Raw genomic sequence first — 23,100 nt, forward strand, 5'->3', positions numbered from 1 at the left:
ATGGTATCCTACAGGAAGTTCCTGGCCTGCCTTCTTGTTGCAGGTGCCATCTACCCAGCTGTCTTTCTGCTCTCGGTCCTTATCCAGTACGCTGGAACCGTGTTTCCTCCTGGGATCGATCAACCCCTGAAGGCCCGCATCTGCCAGACGATGTTTGTCACAGGGTTAATTTTGGTAAGGTTTCATTTCTTTTTTCATGAACTGGGAGAGAAGAATTGCATTGATTTAACCTTTTCTTAAAAGATTAGAATTGACCTGAATTTATGAACATCCACATCAATGGAACAGAAACAGTTTCCTGAAGTTGTGACTGGTTCAGCTGTCCAGATTTGGAAGCCTGAAGGAGGAGGACTTCCCTCTGTAAAAGGCAGCATTCCCCCACTGAAGTCCTCCAGCTGGTTGAGCTGGAGGTCCCATGATGCCCAGCCAGCTCCCTTCAGTATGATAGGGCACTTCTAGCTTATGGAGGTACTCCAGTTTGCAAAGTTTAATGTCCTGCTACATCTAGTCTGCCATAACTGCGACCTACTACAGCCTAACTCACTTTAATTTGGGCACTTCAGGTATGTGTTGAAGGGAGAGCAACAGGATGCATGACAACACTGAAATGCAAACTCTGCCTCACATCCACATACAAAAGGCACAGAGCCTGGGTTGTCACACCACGATGCCCATTCTTTCATTCTGAAGGACCCTCTACCTGCTGTGGGTACCATGCGGGTTTAGGAATACCAGCTCTCTGCAGTAAAATATTAAGATGGTCTCCCAAAATTAAATTCTCCTCTTCTGTGCTTTGCCAACAGGGAATTATTTTAGAGGAGCTGGGTTTGTGCAGCGTCCTTGATGTTTTACGGCTTTGGACTACCGGAGTACCTCCGTGTAGGGATCCGTCCCTTGTCATTCAGAACCAGAAATTTGATGGGGTGCCAGTGAGGACCTACTCGTCCAGAACGGTGCCAACTAGGAAAAGAAAAGCTGTGCTTTACTTCCATGGAGGAGCGGGCGTTTTCGGAAGCATCGGTAAGGCCAAAAAAGGCCAAAATTCCAAGCCAACCTCGGACAGCAAAGCCAAGAAGGTTAGGCAATCTCAGGGCAATGATAGCTGGAACCCTAAACACTTCCCACGTAATGGCAAAAACTTTTCAGGTTGGCGCAGTGGTGAAATCCAAACCAGTTTGCTAACAGTTCGCTGGCCGCTTATCCACGCCACGCACCAAATGCATGCTGTGTGCGCATCCATATACACAATACGCGCCAAAAGGAGGCTTGGGGAGATAAGTAGAATAGCGAGGGGGGGGATCAGCTGTGCCCTGTGATTTAGCTTCACTAGAAAGCAGGATTTCCTGCTTTCTAGCAAATTAAACCCTGCACAACTGTTCATCAAAAATACCGGTTCGGAGGAACCGGTAGCTTTTTAAACTGCCAGTTCAACTGAACCAGGAGCTATCTACCGGTTCAACCAAACCAGGAGCTTTTTTTTTTACTATCGGTTTTCCCAAAACTGTAGTTTTTAGCACTACTGGTTCGCTTGAACTGGAATGAACCAGTAGCATTTCACCCCTGGGTTGAAACAAACCATGGAGATTTCATGAAGTCGCCTGGCATTCCACCTCATTCAATGTTTCTCCCTCTTTGTTTTTTTTTTTTCTCTCTCTCTCCGTCTCTCTCTCTCTCTTTCTCTCTCTCTCTGTCTCCCTCTCTCTCTCACACACACACACAGAAACAGATACAACTGTTCACACTAAACCAAGAGCTCTCTAGTGATCCTACTTCCCTAAATGCAATGCAAAGGCTGTTAAGGATATTGTTGTTGTGTTACCAACCAGCAGAGTAGAGCACAGAGAAATGTTGCTGACAGCAATGAATAAGAGATGTCCAAACTGGTTTATCAAAAGTTTACTTTATAGGGAAAAAACAATCTCATAGTCTTTAAATCAATCCAAGTCTTTGCCAGTTAAATCAGTCCAGCGATACAAAATCTTCTTACCGCACAAACAGTAGTTGGTTAGAATAACAAACTCACTCTGGTTCACAAACCACGATAGTAGCAGATCCATCCAACGATGATAGCACAATGGTAGCAACTCCACACACTATGGTAGCATATCATCAACTGAATACTTTATAGTACCTTTCTTAAGTATGCTTACAATCAGTAATTATCTAATTACAGCATGACTCAGCATTACAATGAATCAGCATTAAAACTTTAAAGTCACACAATACATATTCATATTAAAGTCACAGAACACATATATTGCCTGGACAACTTGTTAGGCTCAAACCATATCCTAACGTTCTCCCCTTTGGACAGGTCAATATATACAGTTTAGATTCTTAATGCATAGCTTTCACAACACGTTTTATGTTTGATATCACCTTGCGCTTTGGTAAAATTATCAACAATATTGTCTTCCGACATACAATATTCCAACTTAACCATGTTGCTTTGGATACACTGCCGAACATTCAGATACCGAATGTCAGTATACTTAGATCTAGTTTTAACTGCAAAATTTGTTGCCATTTTTATAGCAGCTTGATTGTCTTCATGTATTACAATTGGATAATCCAACCAATATTCATCATTAGTTGTTTGTAATAAATCAGATCAGTACAAACTAGTGACAAACATGAGAATTCTGCCTCCATAGTAGATAGACTAATATGTTTTTGACGAATTGATTTCCAGCCAATCAAACAATTGTCTAACATGATAGCTATACCCGATGTGGATTTTCTGGTGGTCAAATCAGTAGCAAAACTGGCATCAGCATATGCGCTCAATACTAAATCATTGCTAGGTTCTAGATACAATGCATAATGCATCGTCATCTTCAGAATATACGCTTTGCGGCCTCCCAATGCCTATCAGTTGGCTCTGCATTATATCTCGCTAATTGGTTTACTCCAAATGAAATATCAGGTCTCGACCAATTGCTTATATAAGATAGACTACCTATAGGAGACTGGTAGATCTCCTTACTAAATTTAGGACTTTGGATTTCTCCTTGTTGAAAATCCTGTGGCATAGGCATTTTAGCTGGCTTACATAGCTCCATGCCATAAAGTTTCAACATTTGGCTTATTTTGCTAGATTGAGATATTTTATAACCTCTACCTGTTTGATTGATATCTAGACCCAAATAATGCCTAATATTTCCTAAATTTCTGATCTGATCTTAAATTTGGTTTGTAACCGTTTAACAATATCTATGGCTTCCTTGTCAGTTTTAGTTATTATGGCTATATCATCTGTAAACAATAACAAAAATGATACTAACCCATTATTACTTTGGCACTTTGGCCATCCAACCAGGTCTCCCTGTCAGATTCATATGTCTTCCTTCGCCTTGTGTAGACCTGGAGGCTTCCACTAGTGTAAGTGAAACAAACAGAGCTTTTTCTAGACAAAGGGTCACCAAACTACCTTAACCGAACAGCTGAAAAGAGCAAACTCACCTAAACACGGGATTCCCTGTTTCCTGAGCGTATCTGAGTTGTTCTGAGGATGAAAGCCGAGAGGCCCAACTGTATTAAAACCTCAGTTTGCTTTGCTCTCTGCTCCCCTTCACCACAATCCACCTGGGGGATTCCCCCCATAGCTGCCCTCTGACAAAGTATCCCAAAAGCAGGAGAGCTGAGCAGTGAACGTGGCCATCCTTTGTGTGACCGCTTGCCTTCAGCAAATCTTCCCCCGAGGCTTCAGGCAGGGAAAGAAAGGGGTTTGCAGGAGTGAGTTTTTATCCAGTGCAACTTTCCGCTGCTTGTTTCAGATGCCTACGAAAGAATCCTGCGCCACATGGCCAAAGAGGGGGATGCAACCGTGGTGGCGGTTGGGTGAGTGTCGCCTCTTTCCCTCTCTAACCTGCAGCAATGGGGGGGTGGGGGGGGAGGGCTCTAAAATTATGGTCCAGGCTGACAGCCTTGTATAAGTAAGCAAAGGTAAGGCACCGGTCCATCCGACTGCTCTCCACAACACATAAGTGATTTACCTCACGGTGCCCCTGGTGGCCTGACTACCTTGTTTGCTGTAAATGTAGATGAAAAATAGTTATTTATATAAAAATATAAATTTGTTTAAGCGTCTCTGACTTCATTTGGACGCTTGCTGCGCAATTCCCTGACATATCCTTGGAATTGGGTGTCCAACAATTTTGTTGAGTTTTACTCAGAATTAATTCACCTAGTCCTTATGTTTATTGGATAACTTTCATAATTTCTCATGGACATTTTTAGATTCCACTCCTTAAAAACAAAAGTTACTTAGTACTATCTTGAATCATTGCTTTTATAAAAGCTCACTATAATTGCAAGAGTGTGGTTCCATCTTACATTTTTTTAAAACAAACTGTTACAAAAGAAAGTGAAGATTGAATTCATAAATGCTCCAAGAATCCATAACAAGTCATTTTCTGCTCCTTTTAGGTATGGACTTGCGCCAGAGAATCCTTATCCAAACCAGTATACTGAATGTCTGAAGGCTGCTGTCTACCTCATGAAACACGCAGAAGATTATGGCATAGACGGTTCCCGTATTATCATTTCCGGAGACAGTTGTGGAGCTAATTTTGCCACACGCGTTTGCCAGTTACTGGTAGACCGCAGAGACCTTCCCAAGGTCCGTGCTCAAGCGCTGATCTACCCAGGACTTCAGGCCATGGATTTGTCTTTGCCATCCTATCAGCAGAACTGCAGAAGTCCCCTCTTGTGGAGAAAAATGGTTGCCTACTTTTGCTGCCGCTACCTTAACAAGCCAACTTCCTTTATAAATGATCTTCTGAAGAGCAGCCATGTCCCCAAGGCCACCCGACTGAAGTACCAGAAGTGGGTGAATGCCAACAACATCCCCGAACAGTTCAAAGTCAGGGGCTACACAGAACAAGACCACTCTTTGTCTAATTTTAACCCTCAGCTGTATGAAGAACTGAAAGAGATGCTGTCAGAGACTTTTTCCCCTTTGCTGGCTGAAGATGAGGTCGTCTGCAAGCTCCCTCAGACCTTCCTTTTGACCTGCGAGTTTGATGTCCTTCGAGATGACGGGCTGCTGTACATGAAGCGGCTGATGGACAATGGTGTGCCAGTAACCTGGAGCCATGTTGAGAATGGCATGCATGGAATAATGCCCCTTTTTGGCTATGGCATCCTGTCCTTTCCTTCAGCAAAAAGGGTTGTCCATGATGTCACCGATTTTATCAGACGCTTGTGAGGCCAAAATGAAACCAAGAGTGAGGCATTACCTTTTCATCTTAGTCCTAAAACGCAGAGAATTCAGGGACTCAGACTTGTGCTCCCCTTAGGAAAAACTGCTCAAGTGCTGGTCAATCAACCCCAGAGGGAGGGGGGTTCCTCTTCACCGGAATGCAGCTCTTAACATCAAAGGGACTCCCCGGCTCAGAAGAACTCTTGAAGAAGATGGCCACCCAGCTGCTTCTCAAGACAGAGGTCCTCTATAATAGTGATAGAGGTTGTGTGATGATCCCCACCATTGCCACCCTGATCTGGTGTGTGTGTGTGTGTGTGTGTGTGTGTGTGTGTGTGTGTGTGTGTGTGCGCCAGCCAGGGAGGGTCGGAGAGGGACTATGCCTGGAAAAAAAGGATCTTCACACCTGGGCCCCTCAGCCACTCCTGACATAAGAAGCACAGGAAGACCAACTCCTCCCAGGAGCAATTTCAGATTGAGAATCAAAGAAAGTCCTCTCGGTGTGTGTGTGTGTGTGTGTGTGTGTGTGTGTGTGTGTGTGTGAATTCATTCTTTTCAGTGTAACCTCCTAGAGACCCGCAGAGCAAATCTACCTCTCTTGCATCCAGGGCTGCTGAGCAAGGGGTCCACCCTGGCTTATCAAGGCGGGGCTCCAGTAGGCCACGTTGAGCAACTGCAGAAATGCGAGAGGCCTGGTGCTGACTTCTCAGCCCGGGAGCATTGTAATTATGCTGATCAGGGCACGGCCTCTGCTTCTCTGCCAGCATCAGATGCTTGTGGCCTGTCTCTGCAGTGACTCAGCTGGGAGAGAGCATGCCAGGAAGCAGATTGGCTTAGAGAAGAGATGGCCTCTCTGAGACCTCATGGAGGTAAACAAACAACTCCATAGGGAACCTTTGGCCTTCCCTGAGAAGACACTCTGTTCACCCTGCTCACAAGGGAAGGGTTCCCCTGATCAGCCGCGGCTCTTCTCGGCTCACCCAACACTCCTTCTGCTCCCCTGCCCACCAAAACATATGTCGAGGCTCAGCATCTGAGGTGCCACGTATCGATAGCAACCAATGTTTGGATCGCAGCCAATTCAGGAAAGGATGGAGTCAGACTGCACTGTTTCAACAACCAGGAATATCAGCTCACCTATTCCACAGTATACCGAAGGGCCCTACGGCTCGGGGAACCCAACCACAGCCATGTCAAGGAGAGACGCTCTCTTGACCTCCAGACTCCCAGAGGATATTCATGTCTGAGGACTGACCAAATGCCAGCAGTCAAGTCAGTCAAGGCTGTTATGGACCTTCCTGCTCTTGGCCTGGGCCAGTTATGAAGACCTGCCCCTGACAGAGATTCCTCCGGGGACTGACCAGCCTGTGCATCTCTCCTTCCTTCATTGGAAGATCATGACCTCTCCCTCTCTGGGAGGGGTTGGAAGTATCTCTTTCCCCCCCCCCTCCATGTCTATGCAGGTGCTAGTTGGATGGACTCTCTTGGGTGAGGGTTTATGGTGGTCCGTGCCCTTCTCTGCACCAATAAAACAAAAGGCAAAAGGAATCTCAGCAGAGCCTTGCAAAGTGTTCTCTTATGATGCCTTTGGTTTTCTGTGGTTGTTGCAAGTAGGTCTAGTGGGAATGGAAGCCAAGAGGCCGGAAGAAACACTACAGCCTGGGTCAAGCTTGTTCTGACCCAAATTCTTGGAAACTCAAATGCTTGTCTTTCTGGAAAGCCTTCTCTGGTTTAATAAAAAATCTTGCCTTATTTTATACCGGCGTTGAGAATTCCCCTTCTTCCCCTTCTCTTCTTGTTCTTCTGCTTCAAGGTGGCTGGAAAACCACCAGACGGAGCAAAGCAAACACCGAAACACCTTATCAGTGTTTTATCAGTGTTTTCCTGCTCTGTTTGTTCCCTCCTCGCATAGGAACATAGGCATAGGCTCAGGTTCCCTGAACCAGGGAACCTGAGAACCTTCACTTGACCTGAAAGGACAAAAAAAGTCCCACTCCAAGTCTCCAAGGAGGGTTTTTCTTCTGCCTTTCTGACGCTGGTGGATTCAAACCTAGCCCGGCTGCTCGTATTCGCGGCACTCCCTAATGCCAAATGCACCCACGTATTTCACCCTAGATCCCAAGGGTCACCCGTGTAGACAAGAGCTCCAAGAAAAATGATGCCTTGGCTAAGATACTTGGCTAAAAACACAGCCTTCGTTTCCATATGGCGTCCCCGATAAAACGATGGGGGGGATTTTTGGCAGCCCTGCCTCCCTCTTTGCACTGCAGAGATCTTGAGGCCTCGTGCCAAGCCTCTCGCTGGGCACTTCCGGGGCCACAAGGAGGTCAGCACATCTTTCTTAGGGAAAAGAAAGGAAAAGGAAGAGGAAGAGAGAGACTCTCCTGGCACAGAGTCACCTGGCACCATCACCCCCGTAATATGCCAGGTGCCTATCAGAACCTGAGCAGAAATATCTGTCCCAGTTTTAGGACAGATTTACCATCACTTGCCTCCTGATGAAACTGTGAAGGCCGAGACTCTCCATCCTCCGGTAAACCTGGACAGGCTCCCTTGAGCAGAAGGGCTGGATTTACTACTGTAATCTCCTTCCTGTTCCTACTTTAGATTTATGCAGGGGAGGACAATGCCAGGGCAGGAGCTTTCATCCAACAAGACCTTGCCAGCCCCCAATTCTGAGATCCATATCAGTTCAGAACTACAAACAGGGGTGAAATCCAGCAGGTTCTAGAGAACCGGTAGCGGAAATTTTGAGTCGTTCGGAGCAAATACTACCTCTGGCTGGCCCCAGAGTGGGATGGGAATGGAGATTTTGCAATATCCTTGTCCCAGGAGTCAGGTGGGAATAGAGATTTGCAATATCCACCACCAAGCCACACCCACAGAACTGGTAATAAAAAAAATTGGATTTCACCATTTACTACAAAGCACAGAAGCAGCAACCAGGGCAGTGTGGTTGAGCAAATCATGGCCCGGGGCTCGGATGATGCTGGAAGATCCTTTCATGCCAAGCACCAACTAGAGAAGGCTAGGTCTGCCTTCTTTGGGACAGAGCTGGAGGTCTGAAATGAGCTCCCCCCCCCTCCAATGGCCGGCAGGCATTCTTAAGGGTGCTGCCCCCCTCATGGAGGTCCTCTCTTCCTCCAGCAGAAGCAGCACTCCAATCCTATGGGGTGGGAACGGCTGCTTGTCCAGTTGCTGACCCTCCCTCGAGGCCAGGATGAAGGGCTCCTTTTGGGCTGGCTTCTGCGGGGGGGGGGTGGAAGGGGTCAGATTCAGGGGTCACCTGGTCCTCGTCGGAGGGGCTGCAGGGGCGACTTCCCGTCCTAAGAGCAACAAGCCCCGCCTGAATCCGGAAAAGGGGCCGAGCAGGATGGGAGGTGTGGTCCGAGGGCGCTCCGCTCCGCCCGCAAAGCTTGAGGCCCAGCGCTGCGGCGGCGGCGGCGGCGGCTCTCCCTCCTTCGGCGATGGGCTTCCCGCAGGCGCTGCTGGCGCTGGTGGGCGCGGCGGGGCTGGCCGCCCTGATCCTGCTGGTGCTGGGCAGCATCTATTTCGAGGCCACCAACTCTGAGCTGCCGGCCGGGCTGGAGCAGCCGGCCAGGCTCCGCGTCATCCACGCCTGCCGCATCGGGGTCGCGGTCCTGGTGAGAAGGCGAGCAGGCGGCTCCGAGGGAGGCAGGCAGGCAGGCGGCCGGCCGCAGCCCGTGCTCCACGGGAGGAAAGGCTTCTGGGGCCGGGGAGGCTCTGCCGAAGAGCCGCGGTGCTGCCGATGCGCGGAAAGAGGGCATAGCCTGGCGGGGAGTCGAGAGGATCCCGCCTGCGCCCCTCCCCGGGCCGATGAAGCCGGTCTGGAGTTCCCTCGGTGGAGCGACCTAAGCTGGGGGTCCCGGGGCGCGCCCAAGAAACCGGCCGCCCTCGGGACAGCCGCGCCTGAGGCGCGTCTCCAAGGGCAGCCCGGGGCGAGCGGGCACCGCCCCTCCTGGAGAACCCCTCGCTAAAATCTCCGGGCTTCGGAAGCCCGAGGAAAGTAGCGCGCTGCCTGGCAGCGAGGGAGGCGGCCGAGGCAGCCCCCACGCTTTAAGGGCCCCGGCCAGACCCCTGAAGGGGGGGAGGGAAGGCCGAGGACCCCCACGGGGCCAAGCTGGGCTTTCCGCGGGTGGCTGGCCGCTTCCCTGCTCCAGGGCGCTCCGAGGCGGCCCAACCGCTGAAGCACCTGCTTTGCTCCCCCTTGAAAGGGACGGATCTTGGAGAACCTGCATCTCTGCAGCCAGATCCAGTTCGTCCGGTTTGTGCGCAACGCCTGGACGAGGAGGAGAGACGCCGCCCTCTGCATCCAGGACGCCGCCTTCGAGGGCATCCCTGTCCGGTTCTACCTGCCCAAAGCGCCCTCCGCCGCCGGCCCCAGGAAGGGCATCGTGTACTTCCACGGAGGGGGCTGGCTCTTCGGCAGCCTGGGTGAGTCCCGTCGCCGGAGGTCCGCCGCCTCCAAAGGAAAGAGGAACGCGGGGCTTTGCTCACGCGGAAGGCTGTCCCCACAGAGAAAGCGCAGTCCAGTGGTGAAATCCAATTTTTTTTACTACCGGTTCTGTGGGCGTGGTGTTAGCTTGGTGGGCAAGGCAGGGGAAGGATACTACAAAATCCCCATTCCCACCCCACTCTGGGACCAGCCAGAGGTGGTATTTGCCGGTTCTACAAACTGCTCAAAATTTCCGCTACCGGTTCTCCAGAACCTATCAGAACCTGTTGGATTTCAACTCTGATTTGGCCCAACATTGTATTCAACTCCCACACATTAGCGGTATTCAGAGGGGGAGGGGGGGAGAGAGAGAGAGAATGTTTAATTCTTTGCTGATCTGACCCCATTGGGATCCTTCATGTTGAGTGTACTGAATAATTCAGATCAGCTCCCTAAACTGAGGGTAGTTGGATTTCAGAACTGAATTGCCAAACTAAACTGATCCAAATCAGGAAAGAAAGAAAAAGGTAGATTTCTGTACATGAACTACTGGATCTATTTGGAAGCAACCAGTTGATTGAAAGGAAGGGATCCAAGGGAAGGACTTTGCTGCCTTCGTGCCTACAAGGCACTGGTGGACCATTTGCCCTTCAGGACTTGTTTCTCAGAGGAACTTGACGAAATATTTTTGGGCGGTTTCTACCCAATGAAGGGAGGCTCAAGCGCTGTCTTTCCAGTCAGTCATGCCAGTGATCTTTTCTTTCAGGGAGCCAGGAGCACCTCTGCTGTTACTTGGCCCGAGAAAGCGATTCGGTGGTTGTGTCCGTGGCGTAAGTCATCCAAAGTGGGGTTTGTATTCTTACCCCAGATCCTGGGAGTGCAGAGAAGACAGCCCAAGAGAACGAGCCACCAGCTTTGCGAGGCCAGGGTACCCAACCAACATCCCCAGAAATCTTAGCTGGATCTCCCCAACAGTCACCGCCATGTCCCTTCATTGATATAAGCAAATGGAGCAAGACTCCCCCCTGAAGGAGAAATGAAAATCAGGGGTCCTAAACCAGCAGCCGTCCCCTTCCAGAGATGGGCTGGGCACCTGAACCCCTTGCGCCATGGCTGGGGAGGGCGGAAGTGAAAGGACCCGTGTGGATGGCTGAGTGGGTGGGTGCGTGGGCCTTGGGTGGGGCCCCCTTGTACCTGGCAAATAAAGCCTAAGGGCCAGACCGGGAGGTCACCCAAAGCAAGAGGGGCTGGGCCTGGCCAACTAAGAGCTGCCAGGCAGATATTCCTAGTGCAGACAGTCCTTCTGGAAGGGAAGGCTTTCCCAGCGCTCTTCTCAATCGTTGGGGGGAGGCAACCGGGGGGGGGGGGCTTCTCATCTTATTGCCCAGGGTTTCTGCTTCTCATCTTTCCCCACCCTCACCCCGTCTTGAGGGAGCAGGTCAAAGTCTTCCTCCGGTTCATGTGCACCTCCTTCCCTACAGGTACCGCTTGGCTCCTGAGCACAGACACCCTGCCCAGCTCAACGACTGCCTTGCTGCCTGCACTCACTTTCTGAAGTTCGCGGAGGACTACGGGGTGGACAGCAGCCAGGTCGTCCTTGCTGGAAATGAGGCAGGCGGGAATCTCGCTGCCAGGGTCTGCCAAATCTTAGCAAGTAGATTGGGCCCCACCAAAGTGCGCGCTCAGATCCTCCTTTGTCCTGTGCTCCAAGCGGTAGACTTCAACCTGCCTTCCTACCAGCAGAACCGGGCTGTGCCGCTTCTGTTCCGAGAACGGGCCGCTTTCTACCTGCTGCAGCGCTCGATGGGAGATGCTTCACACCTGGGAGACATCTTGGAAGGGTCGCACGTCCCGATGAAGCTAAGAGTGCAGTACAGGAAGTGGCTGAGTGCGGACCACCTCCAGAAGGAGTTTAAGGCCAGGGGCTATAAGCCCACCTCCTGCCTTTCTCCCAAAGAGGATGTCTACGGGGCCCTTCAGAGCCTGACTTTACCTGAATGCTCACCGCTTCTGGAGGAAGAGGCCGTCCTCTCGCTGCTTCCCGAGACCTTCATTCTGACCTGTGAATATGACGTCCTGAGAGACGATGGCCTGCTCTACAAGAAGCGCCTGGAAGACCAGCAGGTCCCGGTGACCTGGTGCCATCTTGCGAACGGATTCCACGGGATTATAGACTTTTTTGAGAGAGGCTGGCTCGGTTTCCCATCCGGGAAAAAGGGAGTGGATGATATTGTCAGCTTCATTAAAGGCTTGTGAACCAACAAGAATAACAATATTCGGTCAGGAAGTAGAAAACTTGTACTTGTCACAAATTCAGTCCAGTTAGGACTAGCCTGAGCACAAAAGCTGAATCGCTCTGGAATTTAAACAGTGGCCTAGCAGATTCTGCCTATGCTTCCCATCACAGACAAGAGAACCCAATGAGACTCTCTCGGCCAGAAGGGAGTTTTCCATGCCGGCTTCATGGTGGCATGGCTGGCCACGAAACACAGCCACGTCATACCATCCGATGGTACTGGACTTGGTGTCTGCTGTTTTAACGGGCTATTCCAAATGATTGGCTCATTGTGGTATTTCACATAGACGTCCGGGCATTCATTTTGTTTTATTTGCACACTGAGACTCAAGATTATTTGGAGACTGAATAATAAATGTTAGAAACAACATTTTTGAAATGGCCATGTAGATTTGTGTGCTTGCAATTCAGGAATAAAATACAGCTGACTTGCTCTGTTATATGAACATGGCAACTTAGTCTTGTATATAACCCGTTTGCCAGGCAGGTGTAATTGACCAGGTTCAGGCAAAACCAAAAAAAGGGGGGAGGAGCTGGAAAAAAAGAACCTGCGGGGAGGCTGACGCCTTCAGCTTCTGCACATGAAAGGCTACAGCTTTGAGTTGCATCCCACGTGCAGATAAAAGAGGCTCCCCCAACACCAGAGATATTCTCCCGTTTATCCTCCTGATCGTCATCCAGGCTTGCCATGGAGCTAGAAGCGTCCCCTGGGCATCTGGCCCCATAGCCCTGAACCCCCATAGAACAAGCCCAGGGATTGCATCACAACAGAATCCCCCATTACCCGTGTCACAGGAGGGTAACCAAGGCGATGGGCAACAATGGAGAACCTGAGATGAAGGAAGGCCACAAAGGAACCCCTAAAAGCTCTTGGCCAGAGACGGAGAAAGGAAGGTGAACATGATCAATCTATGCAGAGATGTCCAGGAATGCACCGTCCCCAGCTGGAAGGTGGAGCCAAAGTACTCAACCAAAGTGCTGATTGGAAACTGGGGAGAGGAGAGAAGAAGGGTAAGGAAGATCCCCTCCCGGGGGGGGGGGGGAGAGGGGGCGCACCAAGCTAGTTAGCACAGGAAATCAGAAACCGTGGTTTCCCAAAGGGTGATCTCAGCTTTGTTTCAGTGATGGCTGTTTACCTGGGTTCTTTTAGTTTGTCCGTGATAATGAGGGGACCGGTCAAAGTACCTTCAAACAAGATTTTATCCCTTTCCCCACTGGGACCCCAGACCGAACCGTGATGCGGAGGCTTATGAAGCGGCTGGAGGTGAGTTACCGGAGTCCTGATCCAAACTTGGGGCCTTTCAGATCCATGTCCTGCCTGGACTGGGAAGGCTGTGCAATTCCAGCCACAGTTGAGAAGGGGACCACCCCTGCTGTCACCCCTTCTTTCACACTGAGCCACATATGGGCTGCATTCACGCATTGCACTTAACTGTGGCAGAGAACAGAGGCGTTTCCTGAGTGTGCACAAGACACCAAACCAAACACTAACCAGAGGGCTGAGCTACATGCCAAGAAAACCCACCGAAAACCAATCGAGGTTAAAGCAAACCGAACTTGGCAGGCGACTCAAAAGCCCCCTTTTATGTTTGGCCCCGAGCACGTGCACCCGCCCTGTGCCCTGCAGGCCAGCCTCTGGGTGCTCTTCAGTGGTGAGTTGCCTCCGGTTTGGACCGGTTCGCAAGAACCAGTAGTAAAACCGGCAGGAGGCTCCGCCCACCGCCCCAAATGTCATCATAGGCGATATGTGCAGAAGCTTGGCGAATGCACGCACGAGCGAAGCAAGCAAGCGCGTACGATCCCATTGCAAACCGGTAGTAAAGGTAAGTAGAACTCTGGAGCTCTTCCCTCCCAGGTCCCCTGCCTCCAAGCCTGGGCTTCATCCCACCGTGGCTCCATTCAGCCAAGCCATGACATTTTGGGCTACATTTCGGCTTTCCCAAACTGTCACCACAGGTCTGACTCTGGATTCTGCCCTCCCCAGTCCAGGCCCACCAATCCCAGTTCACCTAGCCAGCCAGCCCCCCCCCCATGACGGGAGGGGCATCTTCAGCCTGTTCTTCTGTCAGGCTCACCATCTTCAAATGCCACTCGTTGCCTTTTAGGGCCTGCCAAGGAAGTATATCTTGACCCACTGTGAAGAAGCCAGGCATCAGCATCTGGTCTCGCAGTACGACGATCAATACAACAGACATGGCCACAACCCCCACCTGCCTCCACTCCGCACATGGGACAGGCACAAACTGGCCTGGACACCAGAGAAATCAGACTACCCCCTTGTTGGTAGGTCCCGGGAGGACGGAGGGCAGTGAGGGGTGGGCTGGTGGGCTCCTGTGCTAGAAGGCTGGGCAGGGGTCTCCAGGAATACCTGTGGAGTCTGCAAGAGCAGCAGCTTGACGTTTGCTTGCCAGCTGCGATGGGACAAGTGGGAATTGAAGCAGGTCTCCAGAGAAATGAGGGAGGAATCCCCTCATCCCCAGGGCCCCCTCCAGCATGCAGGAGGAAAGGTCCACCTGCCTTGGTTCAGCCTCAGAGGCCTTAAGCTTTGCTGCCTCAGCTCCTCTATCACTGCTCAGGTCCCTGGTAAAAATCTGGGGACAGTTACAGCCTCCTTTCCCATTCCGTCCTCCCCTTTATTTCATTTCCCCCCACCCCCTGAAATAACGTTCTTTTCAGAGCCCCCAACCAACTACGGACTTTTGGAGCACTTGATGAAAACCTGGCATGGTAAAGAGCCGGAAGTGGGCAAGAGCATCTACCACAGTTCCTACCCCAAGCCTCTCGCCTCGGCATACGCCCCTCGCCAGCGGCCGGACACGAGGCGCATCCTGGAGCAGAGCCGCAAGCAGTGGCTGCTCAGAAGCCTAGATGCCCCTGCCTGAGAAGAGCAGAAGCCTCCCGGGGGGGGCGGGGGTGTCGGTTTGCCCAGCCAGGCGGCGGAGGGCATTCTCCTGAGGAGAAGCTCCAGCTCTTTGCAGGAATAAAGAGAGTTGGAAGCTTTACGGTGAGGGAACTGGCGCCATAAAGCACAAATCGAAGCCGTGTTGCCTTTGCGCATTGAATTGCCTCAGCACAGCTTTTCCACAAGTCACCCGATAGACAGAGGAAGAGACCAGGAGGAGTTTAAAGAACCGGACAGCATCCTGCTCCAGTTCCGGATGTAATGCTTTCCTAGCTCAACCGCAAGTCCAGGGATGTAGAAAACGGAGAGAAACTTGCATGGATTGCCACTGAGAACGGCTTCAGGGACTCTTGAGGCCACCTGGCTTTGAGCTCTCTCTCTCTCTCTTTCTCTCTCTTGCTTTCCTTCCTTGGCACCTGGGCCAAATAAAGCTGCTGGGGGCACCCGGGAGACTCCACGGTTCTCTTTCTGGGGGGGAGGGGGGGACACAGCAGTTGGATTAGGACAGAAAGGAAAGGCTGCTAGTGTCAGCGTTCCAGAAAAACCCCAACTCCAAGTAAAGACTCTGAAGCAAGCATTTTTCAAAGTTCTATATACTAGAATAGGTAAACTGGCACATCTGGGAAAACCCGAATCTGAGAGGTCCGTGTTTCCCCTCAGTAAATCAAAACCCCCAAAACCATCCCCTCACTCCTCAGTCGACCACATGCTCCAATCAACCGCCATCCCATCTCGAGACAGCTCTCCCACCACTCCTCCTTCAGATGCAGGATCGCCCTGACCTTGATCGACAGGAAGAATGCTATTATGTCTACAGACAACCCCTCTACTAAATCCCCCCTCCTACTTTCCCACACAGGGGAAGGTAGCAACATGGAAGCTTCCGGCCTAATATGGCTTCCAAAGCTGACAGCTCTGATGTGGGAGCAGAATGCTGAAAATATTTTCCATCTGTTGGGAGGTGGGGGAACAGGGCAAGGAAAAATAAATAGGCGGAACAAAGACTACCCCAACCCCTGGAATTTGACTTCAGTGCCCCCCTCCCCCCAACATAGTTAACTTTCGCAACACCCAAAGATCACAGGATGCAATTTTTCGTAGGTTAGACACATGCTCCATTGGTCACAGTTATGGAGCTACATTTGGGGGCGAAGAAAAACTTTAGCTTCAGAGGAAAATACTCTTTTAGAATCTGAATTGTCACAGTCGCCCACATCCACCACCACCACCACCACTTGACCCGGCTTTCCTCCAGGGAAGGTCCCTCTGCTGCAAGGAGGGGATTGAAACTCCCACCTGCAGCCGGGCGAGTCAGTGTGAGAGATGGCCTTGAGCCAGGAGGTCTCGCTTGGAACCCACTCTGCCCGGACTGAGCCCCAGAAGCAGGGTGGATAAAAATCTATGGTTTTTTTTTTTTCTAAAAAAAACAGATTTTAAAAAATTTAAATCAATTTTTTTTATTTATTTTTTATCAACTTTATTTTAATAAAATGCTTTTGGAGTAAAAAATCTATCTAAAGATAGTTTTCTACTTAAGATACATTCATAACTTAAGTTTATTCAGCATGAAATGGAGCTTAGTTATGTAAACATGAGGCTGTATATTCTGCAATATTGGGACTGAGATGACAGTTGCTCTTTAAAAATTATGATTAAATCGAGTTGATTTAAATCAAGGCATTTTGCTAGTGATTTAAATTGTGATTTAAATTGACTTGATTTAAATCAAATCCACCCTGCCTGGAAGGCTCTCGCACCAGCTACTGTTAAAAGCGAAGGGAGGTGCTGAAATATCCATACCACCCACCCCTACCCCCTCATCACTGGTCCTTGGAGGCCCAGATTCCCGGTTTGCAGGGCACCAAGAATCCCTCCGGGGAAGCCAGGCCCAGACCCTCCCTCTGGTGAGCATGGGGGTGGGGGGGTGGGTGGGGCAGGGGGGCATGTCAGGCAGGGAGAGGAGGATTAAGACGTGCAGATAATATTTGGGGGGGGGATCCATAAGGGAGGAAGGGGGCTGGGGGCTACTCTGGGAATTTTTAAAAAAATCCCTTCCCACTTACACACTGTTGCCAAGAAAATGGCACGGAAGCTGTTTATAAGGAAACGCATGCATGCAAGCTGGAGCACAAAATGTACTTTTCTAAGAGGGTCAGGATGGGAGAAAGCCAACAGCCTGGACACTCCCAGCAGTGGATCGCTGGGATCCATTTAACATCTCCAGAAATGTCCACAGTAGATCCTCCCACATTGCAGGTTTCCAAATGTGGAAATGAGGATTTTCCATCGAGGCCTGGGTCCCAGAAGGCCCCCTGGGATCCTGCTGCTCTCAGCAGACCGGGCAGCCTCACCGCGATCCCCATCGCCACTTGCCCAGCAATGAAGAGCCTTGGTAGTACAAGGGTTTAAGGCACCCTGTTATTAAGCTGCTTAAGACCAGCTGCCTGCAATTACTGCAGGGTTCGAATCTCGCCAAGGCTCAAGGTTGACTCAGCCTTCCATCCTTTCTAAGGTAGGTGAAATGAGGACCCAGTTTGTGGGGGCAATAAGCTGACTTTGTATAAATATACAAAAGGATGAAGGCTATTGCTGAGCACATTGTAAGCCGCCCTGAGTCTTCGGAGAAGGGCGGCATATAAATCAAATTAAAAAAAAATAAAAATGACCAAAGTACCTGGCTGCCCTCGGATTTATCAGCCTTGCATTTCAATCTGTGCGCCTGCCCTGATTCCCCACATTGGCAGGTTTAGCCTGATGCTTAGTTACGTTTCAAAGCTCCAGAACCTTCCCAACCAAGTGTTTGGGATCAAATGATGGAGAAGGGGGAACATGGGAAGCCAAGCAGTAGCAAAGCTTCTGCAAGGAGCCCCTCGGAGACACTCAGAGCAGAGGGGAGGGCAAAGATCATACCATTCGACCTTTTGGAAAAACAAAGAGCCAGGGGCCATTCCTTTTCCGTGAAAATGAAGGAAACTCCACCTACAGAGAAGAAGAAAAGGGCAGCTATCCAGGTGCTGTGCTTGAGAGACTGGGGTGGTGGTGGTGAGGAAGTTGGGCTAGCCTCCTGCTCCTCCTTTTGACGGAGCCACATGGGGGAGAAGCCGAGCAATCCTTCCATCTACACAACGGGAGACGTCCCAGGCCAGGCAGTGGGCAAGGGCTGCCTTTGCTCAGCCAGGGGATGGCAAGCCAAGCCAAGCGTGACGAGGCAACACCTGAGTGGCTTGGAACCTTGGGCAGGGAGGGAGCCAGCCAAGTGGCAATGGGCACTGAGGGCAGCTGCAGAAGTGAAGGCAGCCGCAGGTAGGAGATCCACATCTGGAGTTACATGGGGCCGCTCCTTGGAATCAAAGGAGATTTGTACAGATGGATTTCCTGCTGATTTGCCGCTGTCCACAGAGAGAAGTTTTAAAATGAAATGCCACCGAAAGTGCCAATCGGCCTCCTGCTTCTGGGCCCCTTCTTGCCCCCTGAGAGACGGTCACTGGAGAGGATCCCAAAGTAGCTCATCCTGTCAATCCCAGTGGGAAACTCCTGGTCAGTCCATGGGAGAGGGACTGTTCGGCCCTCAGCTGCCCTTTTCAGCAAGCGGAGGCAGCCCTTGGCTTCCGTTGAACAAGGCAGGCGGGCGCAGGGAAAGAGAAGGGAGTTTAGCCTTCCTCCTCCTCCTCCTCCTCTTCTTCCTCATCTTTTCTGGGCGTGCATCGCTGGAAACAGTTCACCAGTAGCGCCAGAACAAAGCTAGAGATGATGGCCGCGATGGAGACTGCCGCCCCAGAGAAGACAATGATCAGGAGGTCCACCAGGGACAGACGGAACTTGCAGTCCCGGAAACTGGCTTCTGTCAGTTCACTGAGCGGGACGGAGCTCCCCTCTGTGGGAGGGGTGCACCGGATCTCACCCAGACCTGCAGCACAGGAGGAGGCAGAGAGGGAGGGGGAAGGAGGGGCACAAAGCAGGGTGGGTTTTACTCTTAGGAGTAGCATTCACAACTCACCTACCCAAAATACCACTCGGCAGAGCCCAAAACTGGATAAAGTCAGGTGCTCCTGCCTCTTTCCCAAGTTATTCAGCAGGGCTTCCAAGCACTGCAGTCCAGCATCTGAAGCTCTCTGAGCTTCTGGCAAATGGTGAGATGCAGATGAAGCAACGGACCAAAGAAATCCCTACTTGGGTCTGGTCTCCTGGGGGGGGAAGGGGGCGGGGGAAGAGGGAGGGGAGAGGTGGGCAAGCTGTGAGATTCCCCCCTCAGGCAGAGTCTCCAGGCAATGCCTTTTTCTTCTCTCAGTGCTAGGCCCTAGGAAGTTGCCAGGTGAGGTTTTGATCATTTCGAGACCATTTAGTGATTGTGGGTTTTCCTGTTTGAATCAACGCAAGGCTGCCTAGACAGACTCACAACCCTGTGTGATTGTGCTACCTCCCCAGCTTCTCACTCTGGCAGAAGAGCAGCCATAGCTCCTTGTGGGTTCCAGGCTGCCAGCTGGCATCCTCAACACTGGGGGGGGGGTGTGCGTGTGCGTGTGTGAAGAGGAGACAGGAGGGGAGAAGGAAGTCCACCATGAAGTGGCTGCCTAAGCCAGATTGCTGGCACTTTCCGTTCTGCCTGGCATCCGGCTGGCACAGAACTGCCTGCCCAGAGGAACTGATCTGCAGCTCCCCCGCCTACATCAGCCCTCCCTCAAAATACATTTTGAAATACATTGGCAGCCTCTGATAGCAGGGAGGCTGAGGCAAGGACAAGGAAGCCCATTTGCCAGCTTGACCCAGCCTGGCCACTCCGCCCAGTGACCAGAGCAGGCGGATCATTGGGGAGGAGTGGGGCACCTAGGCCCATCAATGCCCCTTTGCTCCAGAAATCTGTTCTTTAGACTGGATGGAATCAGCTTCTGCCTCACGGGGGAGATCCCATTCCTATGAAGACCCTGAGTCAACCACTTGCGGAAGGACCCCTCTCCCCCGAAACCCTCCCAGCAACCCATCTGCTCGGAAGCAGCTGCAAAAGCCTCCCAACCCACCTGTGGGGCCTGACCTGCTCCAACCCCAAGGGCTCAAAGAGACCCCTGCTGAAAGCGGCTCAGCCCCCCTCCTGAGGGGCCCCATGGTCTCTTACACCACCTGGCATAAGGGAGCCCAGGCTGGGCCCTCCTTTCCACAAGAGCTTGTCAGGGAGATGCTGTGGTTTGGGACCATCAAAGGAAAAGGGCAGCCTTATGAATCTAGCAATGAACAACTACAAAGAAACTCCCCTAGGCCAAGCCGAAGATGGGGCAAGACCGACGGAGGGAGAGGGAGAGGGAGGGAGGGAGGGAGGGAGGGAGAGAAAGGGAGGGAGGAGGAGAGAAGGAGGGAGGGAGAGGGAGAGAGTGGGAGGGGAGAGGGACACGGAGAGAGGGAGAGAGAAGGAAGGAGGGAGAGGGAGGGAGGGAGAAAAAGGGAAGGGGAGGGGAGAGAAGGAGGGAGGGAGAGGGAGAGAGGGAGGGGGAGGGAGAGGGAGAGAGAGGGAGGAAGGGATGGAGAGGGAGAGAGAGAGGGAGAGAAAAGAAGAGAGGGAGGGAGGGAGAGGGAGAGGGAGAGAGACCACGTGCTGAGGAGAACAAGACATGGGGAGAGCAGCAGGCAGCGCCTGGGGAGGATGAAGGGAGGGGGGCATTGTTACCTTGGGGCAGCCGGAAAGCATTCTCCTGTAGCCAGCTGAAAAGGCCGGCAAAGTCACAGTCGCATGGCCAGGGGTTGCCCTCCAGGCGGAGGACCCGGAGGTTAGGCAGGGCGGCCAGGGCGGCCACGCTCAGCCTCTGCAAGCGGTTGTGGTTCAGCTCCAGCACCTGGAGATGCTCGAGGCTGGCAAAAGCCGCCTCGTCCACCTCGGCTAGGCGGTTATTCCCCAGGCAGAGCTTGACCAGACGCTCTGCTGACCGGAAGAGGCCGGCACCCAGCCGACTCAAGTTGTTGTAGCTCAAATCCAAGTAGACCAGCTTGCCAGAGCTGCTGAAGGTTCCATCCGGCAGGGCAGCGATAGCATTGTTCCTGAATTCCAAGTAGACCAGGTCACTGTGGAAGATAAAGAAGTCCTCTGGGACCCTCTGGATGCTGTTGTTGCCCATCAGGAGCTTCCGTACATCCAGGGGGAACTGGGTGGGCACACCAGGCAGCCCCCGTCCCCGGCAGTCGACCGTGTGAGAGTCTGTGCAGCTGCAGGTGGCAGGGCAGGGGTGCCCCAAGGAGAAGGCCAGGCAAAGCAAGACCAAGGGTGGCACGCCTGGCAGCATCCTGGGAGCTCAGCGAGGCCACAGGAGAGCCACTGCCATCGGCATCTTGGCAGAGTGGCAGCCTTGGCGTCTGTGTGTGAGGCAGGCGAGCAGAGTCTGGTTGGAAGCGTGTGGTCGAGCCGGCAGATCACGTATCCTGTATCAGATAGCAGACGCGCGAGAGGAGGTGGGAAGGCAGCCCATGTAAGGGGGAGGGGGAGCCGGGGGGAGATGGGAGAAGGGGGCGAGTGGAGAGTGGGGCAGCTGGGGAAGGCTGGCTGAGCTGCCCCCGAAAGCCATGCCAGGAGCAGGGTGGCTACTAGCCAGGAAGGCCCCGGGTTCAAGAAAAAGAAGGAAGTACGCCTCATGCTGGGACCAGACCGGCAGATGCAAACCATTTTTGCTTCTTTCACCTGAATTCACACAACTGCGATCAGCCAAATCCAAGGGCTGTGTTTACACGACACGCAAGCACAAGCAATTATGCCACACAATGGTTTCAAGGATGAAACGGGAGCAGAGACGATGGCCGAGGATCCCACATCACACCGAGTCATAATTCATTTGAGCTGTTTCAGCCCAGGCGAACGTGTCATGTGACGTTCGTGGGCTGGTCCTGAGTGGGTTATCACTGGGAGCCCCGGCCTAAGCCGAGGAACATCCCGCCAATGGCCACGTTTCCTGCTTATGGGCTGCCTCGAGTCTTTTCTCCCTTCTTTCCTGGAAATACTGAGCCTGACCACTGCAATTGCCTGCATCAGTGATCTGTGCGTGGAGACTACCTAGACCCTGAGGCAAAAGGGGCTTCCCTAGACCAGGAGACCCCTCGGAAGGCAGCGGGAGGAGCTCAATGCACGCAGTTACAAACCCAAAAACTGAAACAACAAAATAAAGCAACCATGCATTCGACAAAATTGGGTGTGAAATCTGTTCAGCTTACATTTTAATGAATGCACAATCCAGAACCAAAGAATCTATGCTTTCCAAACTTTCCTATGTTTGCAATGCCATCCTTCCCCCTTTCCTGTCTTTCGTTCCCTCTTCCCTTTTCCTTTTCCCTTCCCCTTTCCTGACTCTGAGCACCGTATAGCATAAGAAAGGGTCCTTGATCCCAAACTCCTTGCAAAAAAAAAAAAGGGGGGGGATGCATTCTGAAAGCTGTACATGCCAAAGTGTTCACTAGAGGGAAGCACACACAACACTGTTTTCTCCCTTAAGTGTTTTGGGTTTTTTTTATCTGCCCTTTTTGGTCGGTGAAAAAATAGAGTCCAGGCTGACCACTGTGGCTGGGCTGCTGGGAGACAACTTCAAACCCTTCTCCCTATTCCTGCCCTAGTGCCAGACTGGGGTACTCATCAGCCCTCCACCCCAGAAAGGGGAACTGCCTTTCTGTTTTGCTTGTAAGAAGGGGTCAATGAACTGTTGTGGTCCGCCAGCAGCCTGAGTAGCTGGCAGCGGAGTCAGACAGTGAGGAGGCTGGGGAGGACAATGGGCCAGTCCTGGAGTCAGGGGAAAGCCCGGACAAGGGCTTTGCGTCGGAGGCAGAGATGGGGCCAGGGCCATCTGGGAGTGATGCGCAGACTCCCGAGCCTCCAGAGGCAGACAGCAGAGAGGCAGAGGAACAGGAGGAGCCTTTTCCTAGTGCACGCATGCAAAGAGCTGCCAGAAGGCAAGAGCAGCTGAAGCAAAAAGGGTGACTCGGGAGTAAGGCCAGACGATTGGCCCCTCCCATAACGCTTAAAAGAACAGCAATGCTCGTGGGGTTTTGCCAAGAAAAGCCTTTGGCAGGGTGCCAAATAAGACAAAGGTTGGTGATAAGGCCAAAGGACTGTTTTTGAAGGTTTTGGAATTAATTTGAACTAACCTGAGAATGAAGTAATTCTCAGCTGTTCTAATAAAATATGTTTGTTTAGGACTGATTGTGTCTGGTAATAACTACTTGGGCCTAGGTCACAACCTGAACAACCTGAAACTTCAGGGTCAGAAAGCTGAAGAGTT

At 51.8% G+C, this 23,100-nt stretch overlaps 4 protein-coding genes across 4 annotated transcripts; 3 read left to right on the forward strand and 1 right to left on the reverse strand.

The window, feature by feature from the left end:
- On the forward strand, window positions 1-5,209 carry LOC139326073 (arylacetamide deacetylase-like 4). The gene is made up of 4 exons (XM_070956172.1): window positions 1-174; window positions 804-1,020; window positions 3,777-3,840; window positions 4,429-5,209. The coding sequence occupies exons 1-4, from the start codon at window positions 1-3 to the stop codon at window positions 5,207-5,209; spliced, it is 1,236 nt and encodes a 411-aa protein (XP_070812273.1).
- A 3,461-nt stretch (window positions 5,210-8,670) lies between these two features.
- Window positions 8,671-12,333, forward strand: LOC139325995 (arylacetamide deacetylase-like 4). Its single transcript, XM_070956069.1, has 4 exons — window positions 8,671-8,847; window positions 9,439-9,658; window positions 10,426-10,489; window positions 11,141-12,333. The coding sequence occupies exons 1-4, from the start codon at window positions 8,671-8,673 to the stop codon at window positions 11,913-11,915; spliced, it is 1,236 nt and encodes a 411-aa protein (XP_070812170.1). The 3' UTR covers window positions 11,916-12,333.
- A 306-nt stretch (window positions 12,334-12,639) lies between these two features.
- On the forward strand, window positions 12,640-14,837 carry CFAP107 (cilia and flagella associated protein 107). The gene is made up of 4 exons (XM_070956187.1): window positions 12,640-12,966; window positions 13,106-13,219; window positions 14,061-14,238; window positions 14,632-14,837. The coding sequence occupies exons 1-4, from the start codon at window positions 12,856-12,858 to the stop codon at window positions 14,835-14,837; spliced, it is 609 nt and encodes a 202-aa protein (XP_070812288.1). The 5' UTR covers window positions 12,640-12,855.
- A 3,670-nt stretch (window positions 14,838-18,507) lies between these two features.
- LRRC38 (leucine rich repeat containing 38) lies at window positions 18,508-21,123 on the reverse strand. Its single transcript, XM_070956213.1, has 2 exons — window positions 20,514-21,123; window positions 18,508-18,764 (listed from the first exon to the last, which is right to left on the reverse strand). Exons 1-2 carry the CDS (start codon window positions 21,121-21,123, stop codon window positions 18,508-18,510), a joined length of 867 nt encoding a protein of 288 aa, XP_070812314.1.
- Between the last annotated feature and the right edge of the window lie 1,977 nt (window positions 21,124-23,100).

This window comes from Pituophis catenifer, unplaced genomic scaffold (assembly GCF_029215685.1).
Source record: "Pituophis catenifer annectens isolate HBS135680 unplaced genomic scaffold, rPitCat1.0.hap2 SCAF_18, whole genome shotgun sequence".
Classification (NCBI taxonomy): Eukaryota; Metazoa; Chordata; class Lepidosauria; order Squamata; family Colubridae; genus Pituophis; species Pituophis catenifer.

What these genes read in the sequence shown, in the direction of transcription:
- LOC139326073 (XM_070956172.1), top strand. Translation starts at nt 1, where the DNA reads ATGGTATCCTACAGGAAGTTCCTGGCCTGCCTTCTTGTTGCAGGTGCC. An exon ending in TTGTCACAGGGTTAATTTTG is followed by an intron (nt 175 to 803) that starts GTAAGGTTTCAT and finishes CTTTGCCAACAG; the next exon opens with GGAATTATTTTAGAGGAGCT. An exon ending in GCAACCGTGGTGGCGGTTGG is followed by an intron (nt 3,841 to 4,428) that starts GTGAGTGTCGCC and finishes TGCTCCTTTTAG; the next exon opens with GTATGGACTTGCGCCAGAGA.
- LOC139325995 (XM_070956069.1), top strand. Translation starts at nt 8,671, where the DNA reads ATGGGCTTCCCGCAGGCGCTGCTGGCGCTGGTGGGCGCGGCGGGGCTG. An exon ending in GCATCGGGGTCGCGGTCCTG is followed by an intron (nt 8,848 to 9,438) that starts GTGAGAAGGCGA and finishes CCCCCTTGAAAG; the next exon opens with GGACGGATCTTGGAGAACCT. An exon ending in CTGGCTCTTCGGCAGCCTGG is followed by an intron (nt 9,659 to 10,425) that starts GTGAGTCCCGTC and finishes CTTTTCTTTCAG; the next exon opens with GGAGCCAGGAGCACCTCTGC.
- CFAP107 (XM_070956187.1), top strand. Translation starts at nt 12,856, where the DNA reads ATGATCAATCTATGCAGAGATGTCCAGGAATGCACCGTCCCCAGCTGG. An exon ending in GGGGAGAGGAGAGAAGAAGG is followed by an intron (nt 12,967 to 13,105) that starts GTAAGGAAGATC and finishes GGGTTCTTTTAG; the next exon opens with TTTGTCCGTGATAATGAGGG. An exon ending in GGCTTATGAAGCGGCTGGAG is followed by an intron (nt 13,220 to 14,060) that starts GTGAGTTACCGG and finishes GTTGCCTTTTAG; the next exon opens with GGCCTGCCAAGGAAGTATAT.
- LRRC38 (XM_070956213.1), bottom strand. Translation starts at nt 21,123, where the DNA reads ATGCTGCCAGGCGTGCCACCCTTGGTCTTGCTTTGCCTGGCCTTCTCC. An exon ending in TGCTTTCCGGCTGCCCCAAG is followed by an intron (nt 18,765 to 20,513) that starts GTAACAATGCCC and finishes CCTGTGCTGCAG; the next exon opens with GTCTGGGTGAGATCCGGTGC.